The 23,754-nt window shown below is 32.9% G+C and overlaps 1 protein-coding gene across 1 annotated transcript; it reads right to left on the reverse strand.

Moving 5' to 3' along the window:
• Positions 1-17,507: 17,507 nt before the first annotated feature.
• On the reverse strand, positions 17,508-19,789 carry LOC132946788 (uncharacterized). Its single transcript, XM_061016865.1, has one exon. It carries the CDS (start codon positions 19,775-19,777, stop codon positions 17,993-17,995), a length of 1,785 nt encoding a protein of 594 aa, XP_060872848.1. The 5' UTR covers positions 19,778-19,789; the 3' UTR covers positions 17,508-17,992.
• Positions 19,790-23,754: the final 3,965 nt, after the last annotated feature.

A 23,754-nucleotide genomic window follows, 5' to 3' on the forward strand; every position in this document is an offset into this window, starting at 1 on the left:
ATAAGTGGATAAAATGCTACTCAGAAAATGTTTTATATGTACCTTATCTAAAGGTAAATTTATTTTCTTGTGGCACATGCCTTGATAAAGGAATTACAATGGTGACAGACAGTAAAGGTTGTACATTTAAAATTAATAATCGTGTAATTGTAGGTGTTCGTGAGATTTAATTGTTTACAATGCTAATCAAAACAGATATTTCACAGGAAATTGGACACTGTGCTAACGTTGCAGTTAAGAAATTAACATTAGAACACTGGCACAAAATACTATGACACACTTATCAGATATGGCTACACAACCAAATAAATAAATCATTGTCCTCAGGCAACCAGCATGATAGATTTACCCAATAATGATTCTACTAAATCTGAACCAACAAAATATCGCAACGATTGATACAAAAAAAACTCCTAGACCCTCCAGGATAAGAAAGCCCCCACACTGTTATTCTCCTTCTAATTATAAATAATGAATTAATAACGCATTTGGAGATAAAAATAATAATTATAATTATTTAATGTTTATAGCTTATTATGAAATATATAATTATTAGGATATATTGTAAATTTCAATCATAAATTGAAACATTTAGAATTGTATAATATCAAAATATTTTTATAACAAAATCAAATTTTACTTATAAGGAAATAGGTGTTACGTATTAAATAATGTTTATATATATATATATATATGGTGGGGGATTATCCTACCATACGCGACGTGTGTGCCTCGCACGATGTGCAGTTTACTTATGCTGTTTCTACAATAAACACGTTATACTCATTTATGTCTATAAACTGCAATTATACTGATTAACGTTTAATCATTGCATTCGTATTAATGCAACGACTCAACAAAAACTATTAATTTTTAGTTCTAGACAAAAACTCATGTTAAAGGGATACAGTGATACTGACTATGCAGGTGACTTGGATACAAGAAGGTCAACATCAGGGTCAGTATTTAGTATTTACATTAGGATCTGGAAGTATAGCATGGAGTTCAAGTCAGTGTGTTAGCCTTAGCACAACTGAATCAGAGTACATAGCTTGAAGTCAAGAAGTACAAGAATTAACTTGGTTAAAATTGTTTTTAGGTGAATTGCTGGACTAGCCGAATATGGAGCCAAAAATATATGGAGACAATCAAAGTGCAATTAAACTCGTAAAAAATCCAGAGTTTCATAGAAGAACAAAGCACATCGATGTTCGCTACCACTATATAAGAGAAAAGTTCAATGAGGGATTGTTTTCATTAGAGTAGGTACATATCTAGCAAGGATCAGATGGCGGATATTATGACAAAGCTAACTCCACGAACGCGGTTCAATGAGCTAAAGGAGATGTAAGGAAATATAAATATTGATGTATAAGGGTATATTGTTTAAGGGAAAGTGTTAGAATTAGGACTCAATTAGTATATTATTTTTTTCCCGTTCAGGTATAGTGACTCAATTAGTATACAGTGATTTGTAATTGTTGGAATTATAAACAATATACCCTATATAATGTAGTGTATAAGTAACATATTCACACTGTAGTTCATAAGACGCTGACTATACATTTTTATAATACTACAGCATATGTCTTGTGTAGTGTAGCCGGGTATACGTAGTTAGTCGTTGATTTATATTACGCCTCTACTATTGTACATCGTATCATTATACTTATTATCATATTATATATATCCGATCTTATTATTATTTACCTTTAACTTATGTATACCTGTGTACTTCAATAGTAATAACATATGCAACGTTTCTAAATTTTTAATTATACATTTTTACTGTTTTGAAAATTCGCTATTATTGTTGGGGATACCAAAGATGATAATATATTAAATATTAATTATAACGCGTACTTGGGTATAAATTTGAATTTATTCTAACTTGAATACTGAATAGGTTAGATTAGCCAACAAAAAAAATATCAGCAAAAACTACATGCTGAAATTGTAACATATAAAATAATAAATAATACAAAAGTAATAATAATAATAATCACTAATTATTACATATAAAAATTACACAAAAATAATGCAATCATTTATGAAAAGGTTGAAAAAGGTCTATAAGCAGCGTTCACAATCAAATTCTGCCCGATTTACTAAGTGTACATTTTTCAGACACGTCACACGTACAATCTTTTTTAGTATGAATATAAAATTCATTATATCATAACTATTAAGTTATTATTTCTTTACTAATAATGATTTAAAAATAGTACCTTTACAATCATCTAAAAAAAAAAAAAAACATTTTTATTATTCTATCTTGTCTATTAACTACTTACAATTTACGTAAATATTATTGAAAATATTTTTTTGTTTACAGCTTCATTCAATTTTTAAACAACTACCTATTGTAATTATGTGCTAAAGCTATGTGGTCAAATATTATTTTAATTTGTTGTTGATAATAGGTATTAATTACTTGTTCATTAAATGTTATGTATTATGCCATTTGTAATAACATACTACTAGCATTAAGCTGATGTACGAGAATCAGTTTTTACAAATAAAATGTCGGAATATTTTATATTTCCTCCAAAATTATAATACCTACACTTTTTTAAACATCTCTAGGTGTTATACCTTAGACTACTCATTGTTTTTAACTATTATATCATAATAAGGTAAATTGAAAAGTAAGAAATGGTAAAAGTAAATGTATCAAGATTATCATAAAATAAAAATAACTGATTTCAATTTTAAATTAATTCTGAAGTATTATATAAATTATTGCTGATAATTATCGTCAAAATAAAAACTATAACACAAATATAATCATTGTAAATCAATAAATTAATCCTTACTGACCGTATGCTGCATCTATATCCATTGTATTCACTGGAATAACCCAAACTGAAATTACTATACATGTAAGCGTTATTATATACTGCTTGAAGAAAACCATTTTGAATTGGTTATTTAAGAAGATTTAAAGGTATAATATATTAATAAAAAATAATGAAAACGTTTAACAATAAATGAAACAAATTTAACCTCTCGATTTCTTTTATAAATGACCTATTTCCATACCTACTATATTGCCTCAGCACAAAATAAACAATGTTCACATTTCATTGTTGATTTAATAACAACTAATATAATATAAGAAAATAACAAGAGTCTAAATATATCAGTGAACACAATATGCCATATTTATAATTGTTTAATGCTTCATTTAAGTATGTGTAGTTATTTTTTAAGAAAAAGATTTAAAATTTTAAAATTCAATATACATATTATGTAAAAAATACATATCTATTATTATATAATAATTTAATTAAAATAAAATAAGTGTTTAAGAAAATTACTTTTATATCGATAGAAATGTATACCTACTAGGTACATTAATTCTGGGTATTGTACATAATATACAGATTTTTTCAAATTTTCAATTTGTTCGATCGACTTTAAAATACTACTAAATATTTTCAAGTGAGTTGCTAGTATTTACATAAGATAGTTATACACAAAAAAACTAGTTAGAAACATATCTAAATACATAATTACCCTAGTCATATATTATGGAAAATTCATTGTTAGCTCAGCTTAGGTTAGTGGACTGTATTGTTGGTTAAATAAATGATAACAACTGTATTTTAATGTTGCCGTGAACGGCGGACTACTATTTAAAATTCAAAAACAAACAAATATAAGTATAGGTAAAGAGGTACGTTATATTATAGTATAATTTAAATGCTAAAAAACGTAGAAAAAGATTCTGAACGGCTTTGAGATCTTAAGTTACCCCTAAATGTTATTTGAAGACCAAAAAAGGGATGCAATTGAGATCTGACAAACGCAAAATAAATACATACTTTTAAAGTCATAGTTAGAATCAAACGTGTTCCCTAAGTCGGTTAATGATTTCACCGGTTCAATAGAAAAATTGCTAAATTTATAATCAAAATAAATATAAGATGTTTTTAATATTAAATGATAGTATTTGCATTTGTTTATATTGAGGATCAGACCATTTAAATAACACCAATCATTTAAATTATTTAAATTATCGTGTCATTTATTTCAATCATAAATCGAATCAATTTTTTTTAAATATTTTAGCATCATCTGTGAATAATAAAATATTTGAGTGTCTTATTATATTAGCCGATTTAAACAGCCGATCATCTGACGGACGTCATAATAGAAGCCGCTCAGTCCTGTTCTAATTCCGTACCTCAAAATATACACAGTCCTGGCATCCTACCACACTCCATATCTTCATTTATTCGTCGTAAACATTTAGCCAGGCGCACCTGGCAAAACCATAGGAAACCTGCAGATAAAAAAATACTAAACCTACTCACCAAAGAAGTCCAAGCAGCTTTACAAAATTACCGTGTAGCCTCATACAACAGTTACCTGTCTAACATGCGACCGGGTGAATCAAATTTGTGGAAAGCAACAAAAAGGCTACTAAACCAAGCTACCAACACCATTCCCCCTCTTCGCACTGATGCAAAACTTGTCATATCCGATCAAGAAAAATGTGATGTTTTTTCAAACATGCTGTACAATACCTTTTCTCCCAACCATATCTGTAATCCAAGCAATGACCTAAGAGTAAAACACACCTTAGAACTACCAAATTATGAAGTCCAAAATTCCATAAATTACGTAACGCCAAATGAAATCAAACAAATTATTAATAATCTCCCGATCAAAAAATCACCGGGTCACGACAAAATTACAAACCTTATGCTAAAAAAATTACCACCGAAAGGACTAGTGTTTATGACCACATTATTTAACTCTTTACTGCGTCTTGGTTACTTTCCGCCCAAATGGAAAGTTGCAAACATAATACTAATAAAGAAACCTGGGAAGGACAAATCCATTCCTGACAGCTACAGGCCAATCAGCCTCTTATCTTCAATTTCAAAATTGTTTGAAAAAATCATTCACACTAGACTTCTTTTCTACTTAAATGCCATAAATATTATACCCAAATTCCAATTCGGGTTTAGATCAAATCATTCTACGGTTCAACAATTACTTAAAATAACTGAACACATGAATACTGCATTTGAAAAACATTGTCATACGGGAGCCGTATTTATAGATATTTCAAAAGCATTTGATAAAGTATGGCATGAGGGCCTACTTTTTAAACTAAAATCCATTAGTACTCCATCTTACTTATTCAATATTATTAATTCATTTCTACTCAACAGGCAGTTCGCTGTTAAAATAAATGATAACACCTCAGACCTCATGCCTATATCTGCTGGTGTACCTCAGGGCTCTAAGCGTGGTCCCATACTATTTAACATCTACGTATACGATATCCCCCAGTCACCTCGTACGAATATTGCCCTCTTCGCTGATGATACTACAATATTCACCGAATCACGTAACATTGAAGCATTAACCACAAATCTGCAAGCACATCTTGAGGAAATATCTTATTGGTGTAAAAAATGGCGTATTCAAATAAATGCGTCAAAAAGCACAGGAGTTATTTTCAGTCTTCGTCTTTACCACTTCCCTGAACAATTAACATTTAACAATGTAAATATACCAAGGAGCTCGACAGTAAAATATCTCGGCTTGACATTGGATAAACGGCTAACATGGCAGCCCCATATCTCATCCAAACTTCAACAGGCATATCAGCGCCTTTCTATTTTATACCCTATTCTCAATAAAAAATCTCCATTACAGAAAAAATGCTCTCTTCTAATATTTAAACAAATTCTACGTCCACTTCTCACTTATGCGTGTCCGGTCTGGGGGAAATGCGCGACCACTCACATCAATAAAATTCAAATTTTTCAAAATAAAGTGCTACGTATTATTTCCAACGCACTTTGGTTTATAAGGAACGTAAACCTACACAAAGACCTTCAGATCCAGGAAATCACAGACCACATTAAAACCTCATCAAAAAACTTCCATACCGCACTGCTCAGCTCTCCTGGCTCACTTCATTATCAGCTCCATGTACATCCGCCTCAACTCAGACTAAAACGTGGACGTCCACATGACCTTCTGGTTTAAACAGCTCCATACAGCAGCTGTTGCTACTCGTAGCGTCAACTTAAGTTTACAACTTGCCATTTATTATCTGTTATACCTTTATATTGCCATTATTATTATTATTATTATATTATTATTAAGTTATTATTATTATTATTATATTATTATTAAGTTATTATTATTATTATCATTTTTATTATAATTACTACTTAAATTATCATATTCAAAATATTAAAAATGCAACTTATAACTAATATCAATAGATGTAGATAGCCATGGCTAAGAACATCTTATATTATAATAAAAAAAAAAAAAATTATATTAGTGTGTTATCGTATTTATATAATTTATAAATAATATAAATAATGTGGGTGAAATATGGTCGCCTTGAGGAACACCTGAGAGAACATAGATGGGTTCTGGAATAAACTGATTTGATTTAACTAGCTGTATTCTATTAGTTAAAAAAGAAGTAAGTCATGTTAGTAATGGGTCACTAATTATTTTAATTTCTGTATAATAAGAAAATGATCTATCCTATCAATTTTTTTTAACCTATTCAATTTTAAAACAGTGGGCAAGTTGGTGTCGCTCTGCTGTACAATAGGTTAAAAGTGGGTCACTGTAATGGATGGTGTTAAATTTGAATTCAATGATATAATATCCATTGTATAAGAAAAACGATTCTGAGCGAAAACGGTCAGTCAGCCTATGATATTACCAAGTATATTAGATGATATTATTGTGAATAAAGTAATTATATAGAACCTATTTACGTGGAACCTTGTTTTAAATTTTCAACCCTTAGGTATAAAAGTTGAACATTTTATAAATTTTCAACTACAAAATAGTTATTAAATTTTAAATTTGATACATTTTGTCAAAATTTGAACTTTAAATGCTTTAAAAAAAAAATTGTGCATATGTATTTTTAATATTTTTCAACTGCTATTGTAACATTATATCAGGAGCCTTGCATTAAATTTTCACGCCTTTTTACCCAACAAATTTAATTGATATTTATAGAAAAAAAAAACTAAAAAAATTGAATACGGACTATGTCCGTAAACCGCTCAAAAAGAGTCAAATTATTTTCAAAATTTTATCGTGTATAGAAAATGCTAATATAAACATTCACTTGAATGTTCAAGTATCTATAGTCATACGGTTTTTAATTACAACAAAATAAGAAAATCGTTACATGATAATTTTATTTGTTGGTTAAAAAAGCTTGAAAATTTAATAGATGGCTCCTAGGTTATTGTTTCAAGGCAGATGAAAAAAATTAAAAATTTACAATTCAGTTACAATTTTTTTATAAGCATTAAAAGTTCAAATATTGACAAAATACGTAAAAATGACGAAAAATGCAAATTATTTTGTGTTAGAAATTCATAAAAAATGTTCTTTTTAAATTTAAGATTTGAAAATATAATACAAGATTTCTCATATGATTTTCTACCTATATTAAAATAAAAATGTCTACAATTAAGTCAAATTAAATTATTATGAGCGTTTGAAATTCATATTTTTACAACATTTGATATTCACGAATATCATTACGCGGTACGGCCGGTACGGAGCTACTTTAAGCTTATCTCGGGAAATATCGTTAATTGTAAAAAAAAGAATCAATTAATTCTACACTAGATTCGTGATCGCCTGACCGCTCATTTTCTGTCAAAAACTTATTTTGTGACTTGTGCTTATTGCCTTTATCTTTGCACATGTGTGCCAAATGACCCACTACCCCGCATGTATTACATGAATAATTTTTGAACCTGCATAGTCCGGTGTCGTGGTTGGAACGGCCGCATATCTGGCACTTCTCTTTCCTGTTGGTTTGGCCCCGTCCACTTGTCCGCTTTGGTGTCGTCTGTGTTGGAGACCCTTCCTGCTTGGTGAAATGGAACGACCTGGGCGAATCCTTTGACCACTCCTTGGTTGCGTTGATGTTGGCCTCTCTAGTGGTTGCGACTTCCATCATTTTTGCCCAAGTGGTTGATTCTGCTGACGCGTTCTCTTCCAGTAACCGGTCCCGGATCTTTCCGGAACCCATTCCGACGACAAATATGTCCCTCACTACTATCTCCAGCTCTGGCCCAAAACCACATAAAGAAGCAAGTGCACGTACGTGGGCACCCCACTGGGGCACACTTTCGTCGTGATTCTTACGAGCCAAGTAGAGCTGGTGACGGGCGGCGAAATACGACTTTTTCGGCTCATAGTGTTTTCGCAGTATGTCCGATAACGACTCAAAAATCTTATTGTCGGGGTCCTCTGGTAAACACAAACTGAACAGAGTTTTATGCACTTCCTCCGAAATCAAAGTCAGTAAAATTGCCCTCTTCTTGTTTTCTTGCGTGATTCCGTTGGCGGTAAAAAAAATTTTTAAGCCGGGCGAAATATATTTTTACGTTCGTTTCCTGGTCGAAAATTCCAGGACTGCCGATTACTTGCGAGTAGATCGTTCTTACGGCCGGCTGCTCGTTAGTGCCGGATTGCATGATTAACGGCAAATATAAACAGAAATATATAGAATGTGCTATATGTACTAGAGACTAAAAGTGAATATAAACGATGTAGCCAAATCTTCGTCGCCACTTGTTGTATTCTACTATTATGAATAAACAACACAAATGTGTACGATATTATTATTATTTATTGAAAACGTGTAATATGGTTTATTCTAAACCGTAACGTCGACTGGCGTGTGCGTGCCGACTGGCTGCGTACGCGGTGGACAGTCCCCACCGCGTACCTATATTATATATACTATTATAGTGCTGCATCGATGCACGATATACAACAACCTAGAAGATGTTGAAATACCGAGAAATATATGTTACTCAGATAATGATACAATTTTATAATCCATTTAATGGATAAGTAAGAACCTTGTAAATATTTATTGTAAACCTTAATATTATTTTAATAATTGAAAATACTTTTTATATATCGTGCCTTTTTGTTTCATATAAATTATTTAATTTCCTATAAATATTAGAATAATCTACGTCTCACATTGCGTAGGTGCTGGTGCGGGGTGTTTGGCGAATGTTGATTGAGACGGCTGTGGTGTAACCTTATGTAGCAGTATTACCAATAAATAAAAAACTTTGTATCATGACTCTTAAAAAAAAGCCAAAAAAAATAGTAAAAAAGCACAATTAACGTCAGATCTTTCTTGTACCGATGGGAAACCCGAAAAAAAATTTGTATCCCCACCTACGTTTTCGGAAAACTGGTAATTTAGTCAAAATAGTCAAAATTTACAAAATCTGACTATTTTACAGGCCGTGAGAGTTTTTCCTGTAAGACAAGTTTTTGTACAAAAAAACGCACCCACTCTGACCCCCTTAAAGGGAAGAAATAAAATTATAACTACAGGAATTAAAAAACAATAACCAGTGGATCTACTTAAAACTTTTACCTTATATTTATAGAATTATATTCCACTAACTATAGTAATTTATGTTTAATACTTTGTTAGGTAATTCAACAATTAAAATTACTAAATATATGTTTTGTAGTTTGGAAAATATTGTATATGCATTATACATGTCTTAACGCTCTATTATAGTGTTACGGATCTCCCTGGAGGTCCGTGCACAAATAAAAACAACGAACACTTTCGAACTAATTACTACTCTCTATATTTAACTTGAAAAGAAAAACTTACAATGCACTTAATGAATTATTTAATGTTTTATAAAAAATGGTCTGACAAATATAATGTTCTGGTGCGAATCACAATGTTCCGTCTACTGCTCTGAAATGCCACTGGCACGGCTTGCTATACGAGCCGTGCCTGTACCCAGCGCTTGCCTGGAATTGCTGTCGCAGCAATTCCAGACAGTCGCCGTCGTACAATATTATATTATACACTATTATATATATATACTAACTAATTTAGCCAGTGGTTCTTAACACCCCCCAACTTAAATGGAACTTAGGGACCTAATGGTTCCCTAATGTTCCGTACAATATGTTTTCACAACTAAACTTATGATTATAATATTTACTTATCGATTATTTAGTGATAAAATATCCGGTAAATCCAGAGAGTACATTCTAATTATGCTATTTCTAAACTTAATAGCTAATCCACTAACTACGGATATTACAGTTAACATTAAGATATACACAAGTACCATATGAAATTCCATTTGAAATATTATTAGAGAATCTGTTGTTACCTTTGGTAACTTACTTATTTCTATTAGCCTTTTGGATAAAGAATTAAAATCGTGTACGATACTTATGTCTTTTAGGTTCTGGGGAATTAAATTTTTAAGACTCTCTGATAATACTGATTAATGTTTTTTGCTTTCTGGAATTAAATCAGTAGAGATACCTCTATTAGATCTACTTGTCGGAAATATAATGGAATTTTCTGTATGGATTTCACAATCTTGGGAGGTGGTCAACCTTCCTACGCCTGAGATCTGAAATGTTACTATTTGTGGAGGTTCCGCACATTTTATGGTCACTAAAGTTGGTTGTGTGTAAAATAACCATGCATTGGAATCCAATAACTTATCCCAAATGAATGTTGTTAATGTTACCAGTTTTATTTTGCAAGTTTCTGGGATTGGTTGATATGTTAGAAGTACTACTTCGCAAACGTTCGATCTCGAGCGGCGGTGAAATGTTTGACCACCTTTACATAATTTGTAAGTTCCTAAATTTACACATGATTCCCACTGTTTCCCTGTCATAGTGAAAAATTCCTCATTATCATTGTTAATTAAAAAATATTCGACTTCGGGTTCAATTAAAATTAATGTATTGGTAGAATATATCATTGGTAATGAAACAACTCGATACACAATTAATACTTAACTTGAAATCAAGGGTATTTCAATAGAAAATATTAAGTACTCGTTTTGCACGAAAATCGTTATTTCAGAGATTTTGAAAAGGTTTGGCATGGACTCGGGTATTACTTCTATAGGGAGGTCGTTTCCCATGGGTAAGTTGATTTTAATTTCTTTTAACTCCCGTAATAATTTTCTGGGGGTGATTACGCCGGTGTGGATCTGACCATCCAGTGCTGCATTTATAATGGCAACAAGGTTTTGTGTTTCGTAAGCATACTGATTGAGAGTTACCTCGAATAAAAAAGCTTGCTCTAACAGTTTATTTTTAAATTCTAATTTGTTGATTTTAACGATACTTTCTTTGGTCAGTCTTTGTAAATACTGCAAGTTATTTTCGAGTTTCTGATGATGTTCTGTGACTTCTTGTGAAGTATGATTTGCATCCAATATTTTTGCTTGTACAACTCTTGTTTTTTCTTTGACTAAATTAATATTCTGAATTTTGTTTTTGGTTAATACTACGATCTGTTTAAATATAAATTCGGTGTCGATTTTCGAGTATGCACCATACAAAACGTTGATCAGGCGCTTGAAGGTACCTCCCAATCCTCGGCGATTTCGAATTTCATAATTTGAGTTATGCTCTATCGATAACATCGCGTTACGACGATTTAACTGAATTTCATATAAATATGGACGGGTTGTAGTAGAAAATTGGTTTACGAATTGATTACAAATGTTTTCTATTTCTGCATTATCAAAGTTTGCTATCATTTGCTTACAAATTGTCTCCATTTCGCTATACTGGGTCATCAACTTTTCATATTTTGTGGTCAAGATTCCAATATCCACATACGTTACCAAGTTCCATTTAGTGTGAGAAGTTTTGATCATTCCGTGAGATTCATAATAGAATCCTTTGTGATCCGGGAAGGTAGTAATGTTATAACTCTCTTGAGCTTCTGATGTACTATCCCATATCCACATTATCAGGATTACCATTTTCGGGAATGACGGATTTTTCCCGGAAATTCCAAAGAATGCCATGATGAGTTTCCTGGAACAAATTAATTTTTCTTGTTTCATTTTTCGTGAAATAACTTTAGTAAATTTTGGTGTATGGTCTGATTCTTCTTGTTACTTTTTTTTATGGTTACATTTTTATTTGTCGGATTTACATCTAAAATTTCATACGGACCCAACCACTTCGGGGCCAGTTTGTTTTTCGCGGCTTTTTCTTGTAATAAAACCTTCTGACCAACTTCAAAAATTTGATGTTTTGCTGTTTTGTCGTACTGTTCCTTTGACTTACTCTTTGCTTCCAGCAAATTGCTTCTTGCAAAAGCCTGAGCTTCTTGCATTTGTCTTTTGACTTCGAATTGGTTGTCATTATAATTGTACTGAGGTTCTGGTTTGTTAGTGAAAGATGTGGGGATTTTTACAGAATTTCCATAAACCAAATGGTATGGCTGGAATTTCGTGGCTGAATGAACAGTGGAGTTATGGCAAAACATCGCATATGGAATTTTAGTATCCCAGTTTAGTTGATCTTTTCCGATAAAATATCGTAAATATTCTGCTAAAGAACGATGACTTCTTTCGAGACTGCCATTGCTCTGAGAGTGGTAAGGTGTGGTCGACGTCTGTCGAATTTTAAGGAGTTTACACACCACTTTAAAAACGTTGCTTAAAAATTCCGTACCACAGTCTGTCACCAGACTTTGCGGTATTCCGTGTAAGCACACGAATTTGGTCACAAAATGTTGTGCTACCGTATTCGCTTCATGATTCTCCATGGGGAAGCCCATGCGAATTTAGTGAGGTCATCTTGCAAAGTTAAGATGAAAGAATTTCCACTATGTGAACGAGGTAGTGGTCCTACGACATCTAGGAATATCTTTTCGAAGGCTCTGGTAGCTGTGCTGGTAATCACCATAGGCTCTTTTGGTGTTCTTGTCGCTGTTTTATTCTTTTGACAATCTGGACATTTTTTTATGAATTGTTTGATTTGTTTTCTCATGCCCTTCCAGTTATGTTCTTCATACATCTTATTGAACGTTCTAGTTAATCCATGATGTCCTCCTAGCGGGTTTTCATGCAATTCTTTTATTTTCTGTATTTTCTGATCTTCTGTTTATTCATCTCTGGTGTAGATACAGACTTTGATGTTCGAATTTCCAAAGGTGTTTCGAAACATGTTTCGGATGATTTCCCATTGTAGTCCATCTGCTTCACTTCCAATCCTTGGACAAGCTAGACTGGTTATTTTTAGTTGCATACACAATTCTTTAAGTTTCTGTAAACAACTAAAGATTGCTCGGTACGTCGACTTTTGCCAGTGATGCTCTTTTGTTAATAAATAAAATATTGTTTGTTGTTCTGACTGAATAACGGCTACATCAGTAACTGATTTTTGTTCTTTTCACAATTGGTCCACCTGCCCGAATTTCCGTCTCATTTGCAGGGCGATACCTCGAGACATATTAAAATCAGCGGAAACGCAATGTGCTATTGGTGTAGTAGGTTCTGAGTCGAAAATATTACCTGGTAACTCAATTACATTGGTAGTAGGTTTAGCTTCGGTATTTAAAAAAAATTGGTATTCATCGGAAGGCTCTGTATTGTATAGAGGTTCTGAAGTGTTCGAGACTTCCGGTAAATCTACAATGTTTATTCTGTCGGAACCATTTGTAGACGTTACCCTATCTTCTAGTCTTGAAGGTTCTGACTTGATTTTGGATCTAGTCGTGACAGTTCTGATTCGACTTAATGCATCAGCGTTGGTGTTAGCAACACCTGGCTTATAGTGGATTTCATACTCATATTATTCTAGTTTCAACCTCCATCGGATTAATCGGGACCCCGGGTCCTTTACGTTGAAAAGCCAGCTTAACGCTCGATGATCTGTAATAATTTTGAATTTCTGACCATATAGATACGGTCGGTATTGTTTGACTCCCCATACTATTGCACAAAGTTCCTTCTCCGTTGTATTATAATTTTGCTCTGCTTTGTTTAGAGTGCGCGATGCATATGCAATGGGTAGATCTTTCCCAATTGGTCCTTGAGATAATATGCAGCCAATTGCAAAATTGTTGGCGTCACATGTGAGATTGAATGGTTGTTCAAAATCAGGGTATTGTAGGAGAGGTTCTTTGGTGAGAATAGCTTTTAATTTGTCAAACGATTCTTGGCAAAGATCCGACCAATAAAATGGAACATCCTTCTTTAATAACGACGTGAGCGGTTTTGCAATTTGTCCATAATTTGGAACGAAACGTCGGTAATAGCCTGACAGACCCAAGAATGATTTGATTTCCTTAGCACTTGTTGGCGTTGGAAATTTTACTACGCAATCAATCTTTTGTGGGTTAGGCCTTACTCCTTTGTCGGTTATAACATGTCCTAAATAGTTCACTTCTTTTCGCATGAATGAACATTTTGACGGTTGGAGTTTGAGGTTTGCTTCTCGTAATCTGGTGAATACTTCTTTTAATTTCCTTGAATGATCTTCAAGGTCTAGGGCATAAATAATGATGTCGTCCAAATACACAAATGCTTTGATCCCATTCAATCCCGTTAATACGGAATTCATTAGACGTTGGAAAGTGGCTGGAGCTCCCTTCAACCCGAATGGAACTCTTAAAAATTCGAAATGACCTTTGTCCGTAGAAAAGGCGGTTTTATTGCAATGATCTGGGTGCATTTTGATTTGATGGTACCCTTGGGCCAAATCCAACGTTGTGTAGTACTTGGATTTTCCCAATTGGTCCAGAATTTCTGTAATGTTCGGTAGAGGATACGCGTCTCCTGTTGATATCTGGTTTAACTTTCTGAAGTCCACGCACACGCGATACTTCACGACTCCGTTTTCATCAGGCTTCTTGGGAACTACGAGTAATGGCGCATTCCAAGGGCTTTTGCTCGGGGCAATAATGTTGTCTTCTTCAAGCTTCTGAATTTGTCTGTCAATTTCTTGTCTATGCTTAAAAGGCAACCGATATGGACGTACATTAATCGGTTGTGCGGCCTCACTTGTTTTTATCTCATGATAAATCTGGTCAGTGCAAGATAGTTTATCTCCGTCTAGATGGAAGATATTTGAGTATTCCTCACATATTGGCATAAGAGATTCTCTTTCTTCTTGGTTTAGATGATCCAAATTTAATTTTTCCCTTAGGGTTTCTAAACGGCCTTGTCCGCTGATCTTTTCTGGTATGTTCTGAGTTGCATAAACATTAACTTCTTCAAACTTATAGATACATAGTAATTGATTTCGTTTGTGCTTGGGTAAGTTCCACTGAAGATTCCGTGGGATTAATCACCGCTATGAGTATCTGATTCTGGTGCACTTGGTTAACCGTATTGCTACATAGGATATTCTCTGAAACCTTTTGAGCTGGGATTAAAAGTGTTTCACCCTCTTGATATTCTGTGATAGGTATTGCGATTAAAGTTTCTGTTCGAGCTTGGATTTTCATGTTATCGGTATCTGGTACTATTAATTCGTTAGTTTGATTATTAATAATCGTATGGTTCCCTATGATAAAGGGTTTCCCTAAAATTCCATCTTGTGTAATGGGAAAGTTGAAATGTACTAATTGAAATTCTACTTGCATCATACGCTCGCCAATTTGAATACTTATAGTTGTCCGTCCTAATGTTGGGACTAACTGTTCGTTGATGCCCTTTAAAAAGTAAATGGTATCTTCGTATACCATTACCTGATCCAAAAGTGAACAAATTTTAATTAGATTGAGATCACTTCCTGAATCCAGTAAAAATTTAGCATTGGGGTTAATTGTCTGAGAGGTTCTGCATGTAAAAGTATTATCTGTTAAATTTGACTTTAATGTGAAGATTCTGGAAATGATATGGCGGCGCTTTTTATGCTCCCTACCGGACGTCCGCCGGAAGCGCCCGGTTGATTTTGGTTTTCCGAAGTCTCTGCTTGAGCTGCTTCATTCCTTTTCCCGGTAACATATTTTAATTTCCGGCATACATCTTTTGTGTGCCCCGGTTTTTTACAGTACTGGCACGTGATAGTGTTCACTGTAGCTTTGGAGGTTCCGTGTGGCGTGCTGGAATTTTTTGATTGATTTGTGTTGTTACCTCGGTTGGATCTACAATCGCGGGCCCAATGTCCTGGTTTATTGCAAATGTTGCAAGAACCATTTGGCTTTTTCGTTGCCACCGAGTTTCCTTTGTACAGTTTCTTGGATTCTTCGGATGACATCCTAATCCGTTCTTCCTCTCGGGCGGATTGTATTGCCTTATCTAAAGTAAGCGGGTTTCTTGCCTTAATGTAGTCCTTTAGGTTCCCCAAGCCTTCCATAAAGACTTGAATTACCTGTCTCTTAATAGAAATTTCCATCGCTTGAGCAATTTCTGGTGAAAAGTCTGCAGTTTCCTGTTCAATGATAAGATTTTGTAAAGCTTCTACTCTCATGGAGTAGGTCAGAATATCTTCACCATTTTTTTGTTTGATGGCGTACAATTCTAAAAATAGATGTTGTGTGGTTCGCTGGGGTTCTAGACTTGTTTTAAGTGTTTTTCGTAATTCTTCCCATGTGTCGAATGTTTTAAACTTTGTTACTTGCCTCGCTTTCCCGGTTAACCTGGTTTGGATTGCCTGAAGCAGTCGTGGAATTGCCGGTTCCACTACACATGACACAACAAATTCGCATTTTTCAAGGAAAATCTCTAAATTTTCGGTGTCTTTTCCATCAAATGACTTTGGTAGTAGCCTTATCGCATCTTGAAGTCCTATTTGATTATTTGATATCGATTCTCCATGTCTCGAACTGGTGCTATCTCTTGTCTTCATGATTTCCTGAATCTTTAGATCAATTAATTGGCTTAAATCTGGCTTATTTGAAATGTCTGTGTTCAACTGTGGTCCTAGTGCACCACTCTCTGTTGGTTGATTTTTATCTCCCATTATTTCCAATGGTTTTTGATTTACAAAAAGCTTAATTCCTTGGTTTGTCGATTCAACTGTGTCGTTTGAAGACCAGTCTAATAGTTTTTCTTGATTGGTCTGTAGAATTTTTGTGTTTTGGGAATTTTCTGAATTTTCTGTTGAAGTGGTTTCGAAGGCGACGTGAATTAAACTTTTGTCTATTTCCCTAAGTTCTTCGTTAACTTCGGTTAAAAGACTATTTGTTGCTACAGACAAATCCGCCTCCTTAATAAGTAAATGGTCGACGGAAAGTTCGTGTATTTGACGCTCGGAATTTGGATTGTCGGGATTGGAGCACCTTACAGGTAAACTTACTCTTGGTGTAGGGGTAGGGGTAACAATAACGGACGTGTTAGCCCCCTTGGTGGTTGAATCCTCCCCCGAATTTGCGCTCATTAAAGTTTGCCTAAGAGTTTCCTAAAAGGTTTATTCTCTAATCGTAAAGAGATATAAAAAAAAAGAATTCGGAATAAGAAACACTGAGAACATGTGTTTACAAAGAAATACCTTTTTTCTACCATAGGTTTATGTTAATATACGATGTATAATAATTTATTATCCTATGTTTGTAAAAAAAAATATTTAACTATAAACAGAGCTGAAAACTTAATGCTAAATACTCACGACCACCACAATTGTTCGACTATAATGGTGTTACAAGTCGGTTGACCGTAGCCTCGTACTTGTGGAGTTTGTATATAGATTTAGTAAATAAAATAACTAACACACGTTCAAATATTCAATTAATAAAGTTTATTGCGTTCTGAACATGTACAGTCAATGGCACTATCTCCATTCTCCACTGCCTGTCTTACAATCTTAACGTTCCTTATATCTAAACTTCTGTAGGACAATCCCTCCTATATAAAAAGTGCTTACTCGCAGTTTCGGGATTGTACCTGTTTACACTAATTTACAATAATCATTTCATTTCATAATTCTAAATGTTTTATAAATACTACATTTCTAATTTGTTTACTAACTGCTACATCCTTACTTACTTCCTATGTTTAATAATACCAAATCATAACACTCCCCTTGTTGAATGAAAGCTCTTGTCCTCATGAGTCAATTTTCTTATTACATTTTTTTTCCTCATAAAAATAAATATTTTATACATTCATAAATCATTATATAATTACATCTTAAATCTACTTAATTTCTACGCATTGTATGTCATCTACTGATTTTGTATTGACCAATGCTTTTATATAACTCATTGACACTTTATTTTGTTTGTACAGTTAAAACTTATCTTACTTATTACAATTATTAACACTAATATACCTATACCTATTCCTACTGTTACGTATGTTATATTAGATACAGTTACATATTCTATACTATCATCTATTTGTGAATGTAATAATAAATCTAATTGTTTTGCGTTATTTGCTAATGAATGAAAATCGGGATAATATGAATTATTTATTTTTGGAAAATCATCCTGTATCTTATTAGTTTGATATTGTTTCATATTAGCCGTTATGTTCACTCTCGGAATGAAATCATACGATGTTTTCGTTACTATTGATCTGGTGGGGGTTAGCTCATACTCTTTTGTTATCGCACGACACGGATACGTGAGAGAGATTGTACCTGTGTTTTGCAAGGTTTGCAACACTGGCTCTCCACTCGCACAATCAATGTTGATTGTCGTTGGTTGTTCTGCCGTGTACAACCAAACATTTTCGTTATCTAACTTGTGTATCACTAATTTTTGAATACGTGTAATTTTTATTTCACATGCTTTTGGAATTACATCTTTATCCTGACTACTAAATAATTTCGCTTCACAATTGTCCGTTTCTTGAATATAGTGCGTCTGAGTGTTCGAACAAATATAATATTCTTGCATATGTATGCATTTGCTTAACTCTATGTCATCTATGTATATTGAATAAACATTATCCTCTGACATGGCCAAGTATTTATTCGTTGGTTGAATTAACGCATATACTGACTTTTTCTGTTTTATAGGCAATGGTATTGATTTGTATAGGCGGTATTCCCTTGTATCGACTATCGGAATGGCTATTATGAATATCAATGTATCTGCTACTCTTATTACTTGTAAGTTACTCATTTTCATTAACTTATGTACATTCTGTATTGTGACTTGTTCAGCGAAGTTCTCTCTCGAATCTAATTGTATTCTCACTTGTTGTAACTCTGCTAAAAAATCTGTCGCCGAAATAATGCTAGAATGCATATGACCTACTTGTGCTGTATTTACTATTGCTACTAGATTGTGAGTTTGGAATGAATGTTGTGTTAACAAAACATTTAATTCCTCAGTTTGTTCATTCATTATTTGTCTAACTTCCATTTCATTAATCAATTTACCTACTTGGTTTGCTTTACTTTCCAACTTGTTTATATTACTTATTATCGCTGTTTCAGTTTGTTGTATCTTCACCATTGCTCGGTCTACATCATGTACTGTTGACTGTACTATTCGCATTTGCTGTCGCATATCGTGAATAACCCTAATTTGTTTTTCGCTTATTTCACTTATTTTCTTATCAAAAAATTCATAATCTTCGTCCGAACATATTCCAAATAATGTTTTTGATAATCTACCAATTCCGTTTATCAATCCTCTTCTATAGCGTTCGTTTCTACTAACGGCATAGTTTATCTGTTGTCGCGTTTTCTCTATATCATGGATATATGATGTTGTTGTTGTATTAAATTGCTCGCATAAATACGACCAAATTACAAAGTGTTCTATTGGAACTATTTCTGTGTTTTTTGCAATTTTTAAACAATGTTTTATTGTTTCCTTTTGAAATTTCTTAATTCGTTCAAAATTACCATCATACGTGGTTAAATTCACATAGACTGATAATTTCCACTTTGAATTTGTTGTTTTTATTTTTGTCAAATGATTAAAAAAAATTCCTGATGGTGATTCAATTTCCTTTATTCGATAATTTTCTGTTAAATTTGTTGCCATGATAGGTTGTATGATTAATATCCTGTAATAATAAGATATCATTGGTTTACTACTTATTTTTATTTTATTGATTACATAGTTTTAATAGATTTCTATGTACTTTAACTAATTTTTTTTCCTCTAATGATTGTTACATTTTCATTATTATTTATTTCTGCTATTACATACGGACCTAACCATTTTTGTGCTAATTTATTTTTTTGTTGTTTTTCCATAAGCCATACTTTGTCATTTATTTTTAACCTAAGTGGATTAACCTTATTATCATATCGACCTTTTGTATTTTCTTTTGTATTCACTATACGTTGTTTTGCAATTTCATAAGACTGTTGAAATTTTTGCTTAATCTCATAATTATAATCTTCATAATTATATCTTGGTTCAGGTGTTTTCTTTAACGATGTAGGTATTTTCCCTGGAAATCCATACAGTAGTTCATACGGTTGGAATTTTGTTGTTTCATGCTCTGTTGTATTATATACATACATTGCATATGGAATAAATTCATCCCAATTCGCTAAATCTTTGTCGACATAATTTCGCAAATAATTCCCTAATGTTGAATGACTTCTCTCTAATGCTCCATTACTTTGTGGTCTATACGGTGTTGTGTTGAATTTAGAAATTTTTAATAGCTTACATATTTCTGAAAAAATTTTACTTAAAAACTCTGTTCCCTGATCAGATACTATTGATTCTGGAATTCCATGTATACAAACAAATGAGTTCACAAAACTATGCGCTACAGTATTAGCTTCATGGCATACCATAGGTGTCGCAATACTAAATTTTGTTAAATCATCTTGCATTGTAAGTACATATTTGTTTCCTTTGTGTGTAACAGGAAGTGGTCCTACTATGTCCATAAATACTTTTTGGAATGGTTTGTCTGCCGTGGAAGTGATAACCATCGGTTGCTTTGTATGCTTATTCGAAGTTTTATTCTTTTGACATGATTGACATTTTTGTACATAATCTGTTACTTCTCTTGCCATTCTTGGCCAATTATACTGTTTTTTAATCTTTTTTATTGTATTTGAAATCCCTCTGTGTCCTGCCAAAGGACTCTCGTGCATTTCCTTTATAATAGTTCTTTTTTCCTGATCCGTAAGTTCATTCGGTGTAAATATTTTGATTTTTATACTAGTGCCTTTAAACAAATATCTTATCATTATTCTTACTGTTGCCCAATCGAGCTGAAAAATTTGATCACCTGTTTTTGATACTGCTAAATCTGCAATTTGATTGTTTAAACAAAATGTTTTTAAATTCTGTAGACAATTATACATATTTTCGTAAGTAATTGGACTTTTTCCTTTCTCCGATAAAATCATATATATTATATAACGGTTACTTTTTTTTAAATATACTAAATCTGTAACTTTTTTATTTTGATTACTTTCCAGATTCCCGAATCGTCTCCGGAATTCCAGTGCCAATCCTTCCTTTAACGTCAATTCCCGTGATACATAATGTACGAGATGCGAATGTTCGTCTTCAAAAATATCACCTGCTATTTCTATAATATTTAAGTTTTGGACTATATTTGTCTTAATATACTCCATATATTCATTATATGTTGTACTGCTTACTACTTGTTCCCCTTCTATTTGCATAATTTGTGGTATTCTACTGAGAGCGTCAGCATTAGTATTTAATAAACCTGGTTTATAAATAATTTCGTACTCGTATTCCTCCATTGCTAATCTCCAATGCATTAACCTTGATCCTGGATTCTTGTGATTAACCAACCATCTGAGAGGCTGATGATCTGTCAATATATAGAATTTTCTTCCCAGTAAATATGGTCTTAATTGTTTTAAGCTCCATACGATAGCTAACAACTCCTTTTCTGTCGTACCATAATTTTGCTCTGCTTTATTCAGTACCCTTGATGAGTATACGATTGGTAAATCTTCCCCTATTTTACCTTGTGAAAGAACTGATCCAATTGCAAAGTTACTTGCATCGCATGTTACATTAAATGGTTTATCGAAATCTGGATAACTAAGAATAGGTTCACTCACCAATGCATCTTTTAATGTTATAAATGCCTGTTGACAAAGATCTGTCCAATCATATAGTGTATCTCCTTTCAACAATGTGGTTAACGGTTTTGCGATCTTACCATAATTTTTTATAAATCTACGGTAATACCCTGACAGACCTAAAAAACTTTTCAATTATTTTTGGTTTTTTGGTTCTGGAAAATTCTTTACACTCAGAATTTTTGATGGATCTGGTTTCAATCCCTGTTCTGTGATAATATGACCTAAATATATAACTTCGTGACGCAAAAATTCACATTTCATAGGTTATACTTTTAAATTATAATCTCTGAACCTTTGAAAAATTTCTTTTAACTTTTCACTATGATCTCTTAAATCATGAGCATATACAATAACATCGTCTATATATACAAATGCTTTTATTCCATTTATTCCTAATAACACTGTGTTCATTAATCTTTGGAAAGTACTTGGTGCTCCTTTTAATCCAAAAGGCATTTTAAGAAACTCATAATGTCCTTTATCTGTCGAAAATGATGTCTTAGCTCTATCATCTGCATGTACCGACACCTGATGGTATCCGCTCGCTAAATCCAAGGTCGTATAGTATCTAGAATTGCCTAGTTGATCCAAAATATCATTTATATTAGGAATCGGAAACACATCTCCGATCGTAACATTATTTAATTTCCTGAAATCTACACAAATACGAAATTTTTGCTTCCCTGAACAGTCGACCTTCTTTGGTATCACTATTAACGGGGCGTTCCAAGGTGAAGTACTCTTTGTTATTATTCCATCTTTTTCCATTAGATATACCTGCGTTGATATCTCTTTTTTGTGATTCTGTGGTAACCTATATGGTTTAATATAAATTGGTTGAATATCAGGTGTTGTTCTAATTCTATGTTGTATTGCTGATGTCCAGTCCAACCTGTCACCTTCTAATAAAAAAACATCTTAATACTGATTAAATATATCTTTTAATGATTGGTACTCCTCCTTATTGAGATGCTGCAATCTTAACGACTGCTCCAGTAACTGTAACCGATTTTCATTACTCCGACTTCCTATAGTTTTAGTACACACTTGTATGTTCGCTTCTTCAAATTTTTCATATAATAAATTATTCAAATCTACTGGCTGTAACTTAATAGAGTTTTCATTTTGATTGACAATTTTTGTTAACACCTGCCGATTTTTCACTTTAGTAATTACATTACCAAATTGAACTCGATTTTGCAATACTTGTGAATATATAATCACTGTATCATTTTCCTTTATTTGATTATCTGTAATTTTTACTGGAATGATCATTTCCGATCTCGGTGGTACTACTGCAATGTCTAAATTATCTACATGCGGAATGTCTTGATTTACCACTGTAAAATTGTCTTCAGTAAGTGTTGACGTTATCTCATTTTTTGAATAATCAATTGCTATCTTGTTATCCTCTAAAAACTCCTTACCTAAAATCCCATCATGAGGTATTGGAAAATTATTATTAACAACTTGAAACCTTACTTGTCTTTTTTCTTCTCCAAAATTTATCATTATATTTACTGACCCAATTGTGTTCACAAAATATTCATTAATCCCTTTTAATCGATATAAAATTCTTTCGTTAACTTTTACGTCATCTTTTAATGACAATAATTTTACTATATTTACTTCGCTCCCTGTGTCAAGTAAAAATCTTGATTCCTGATTAACGAATTCCGTAGCCTGACATATAATGTGATCTTTAAAAAGTTGAGCCTTTAATTTAAATGCTCTTGAAATGTTACGGCTGTTGCTTTGATTTCCTGGACCGATCGTTCGCCGCTCTGAATCGACCCTGTCTCGTTTCCCGAAATTGATGGTTCTGACATTGAACTTGAATTTGCCTGACTAGCTCTTTTCTCATTGTTGTATTTTAATTTCCTGCATACTCCAATTTCATGACCTAGTTTCTTACAATATTTACAAACAATTGCCTTGTTATTAATCGCACTATTACTTTCTGCAGTT

This window comes from Metopolophium dirhodum, chromosome 6 (assembly GCF_019925205.1).
Source record: "Metopolophium dirhodum isolate CAU chromosome 6, ASM1992520v1, whole genome shotgun sequence".
NCBI lineage: Eukaryota > Metazoa > Arthropoda > Insecta > Hemiptera > Aphididae > Metopolophium > Metopolophium dirhodum.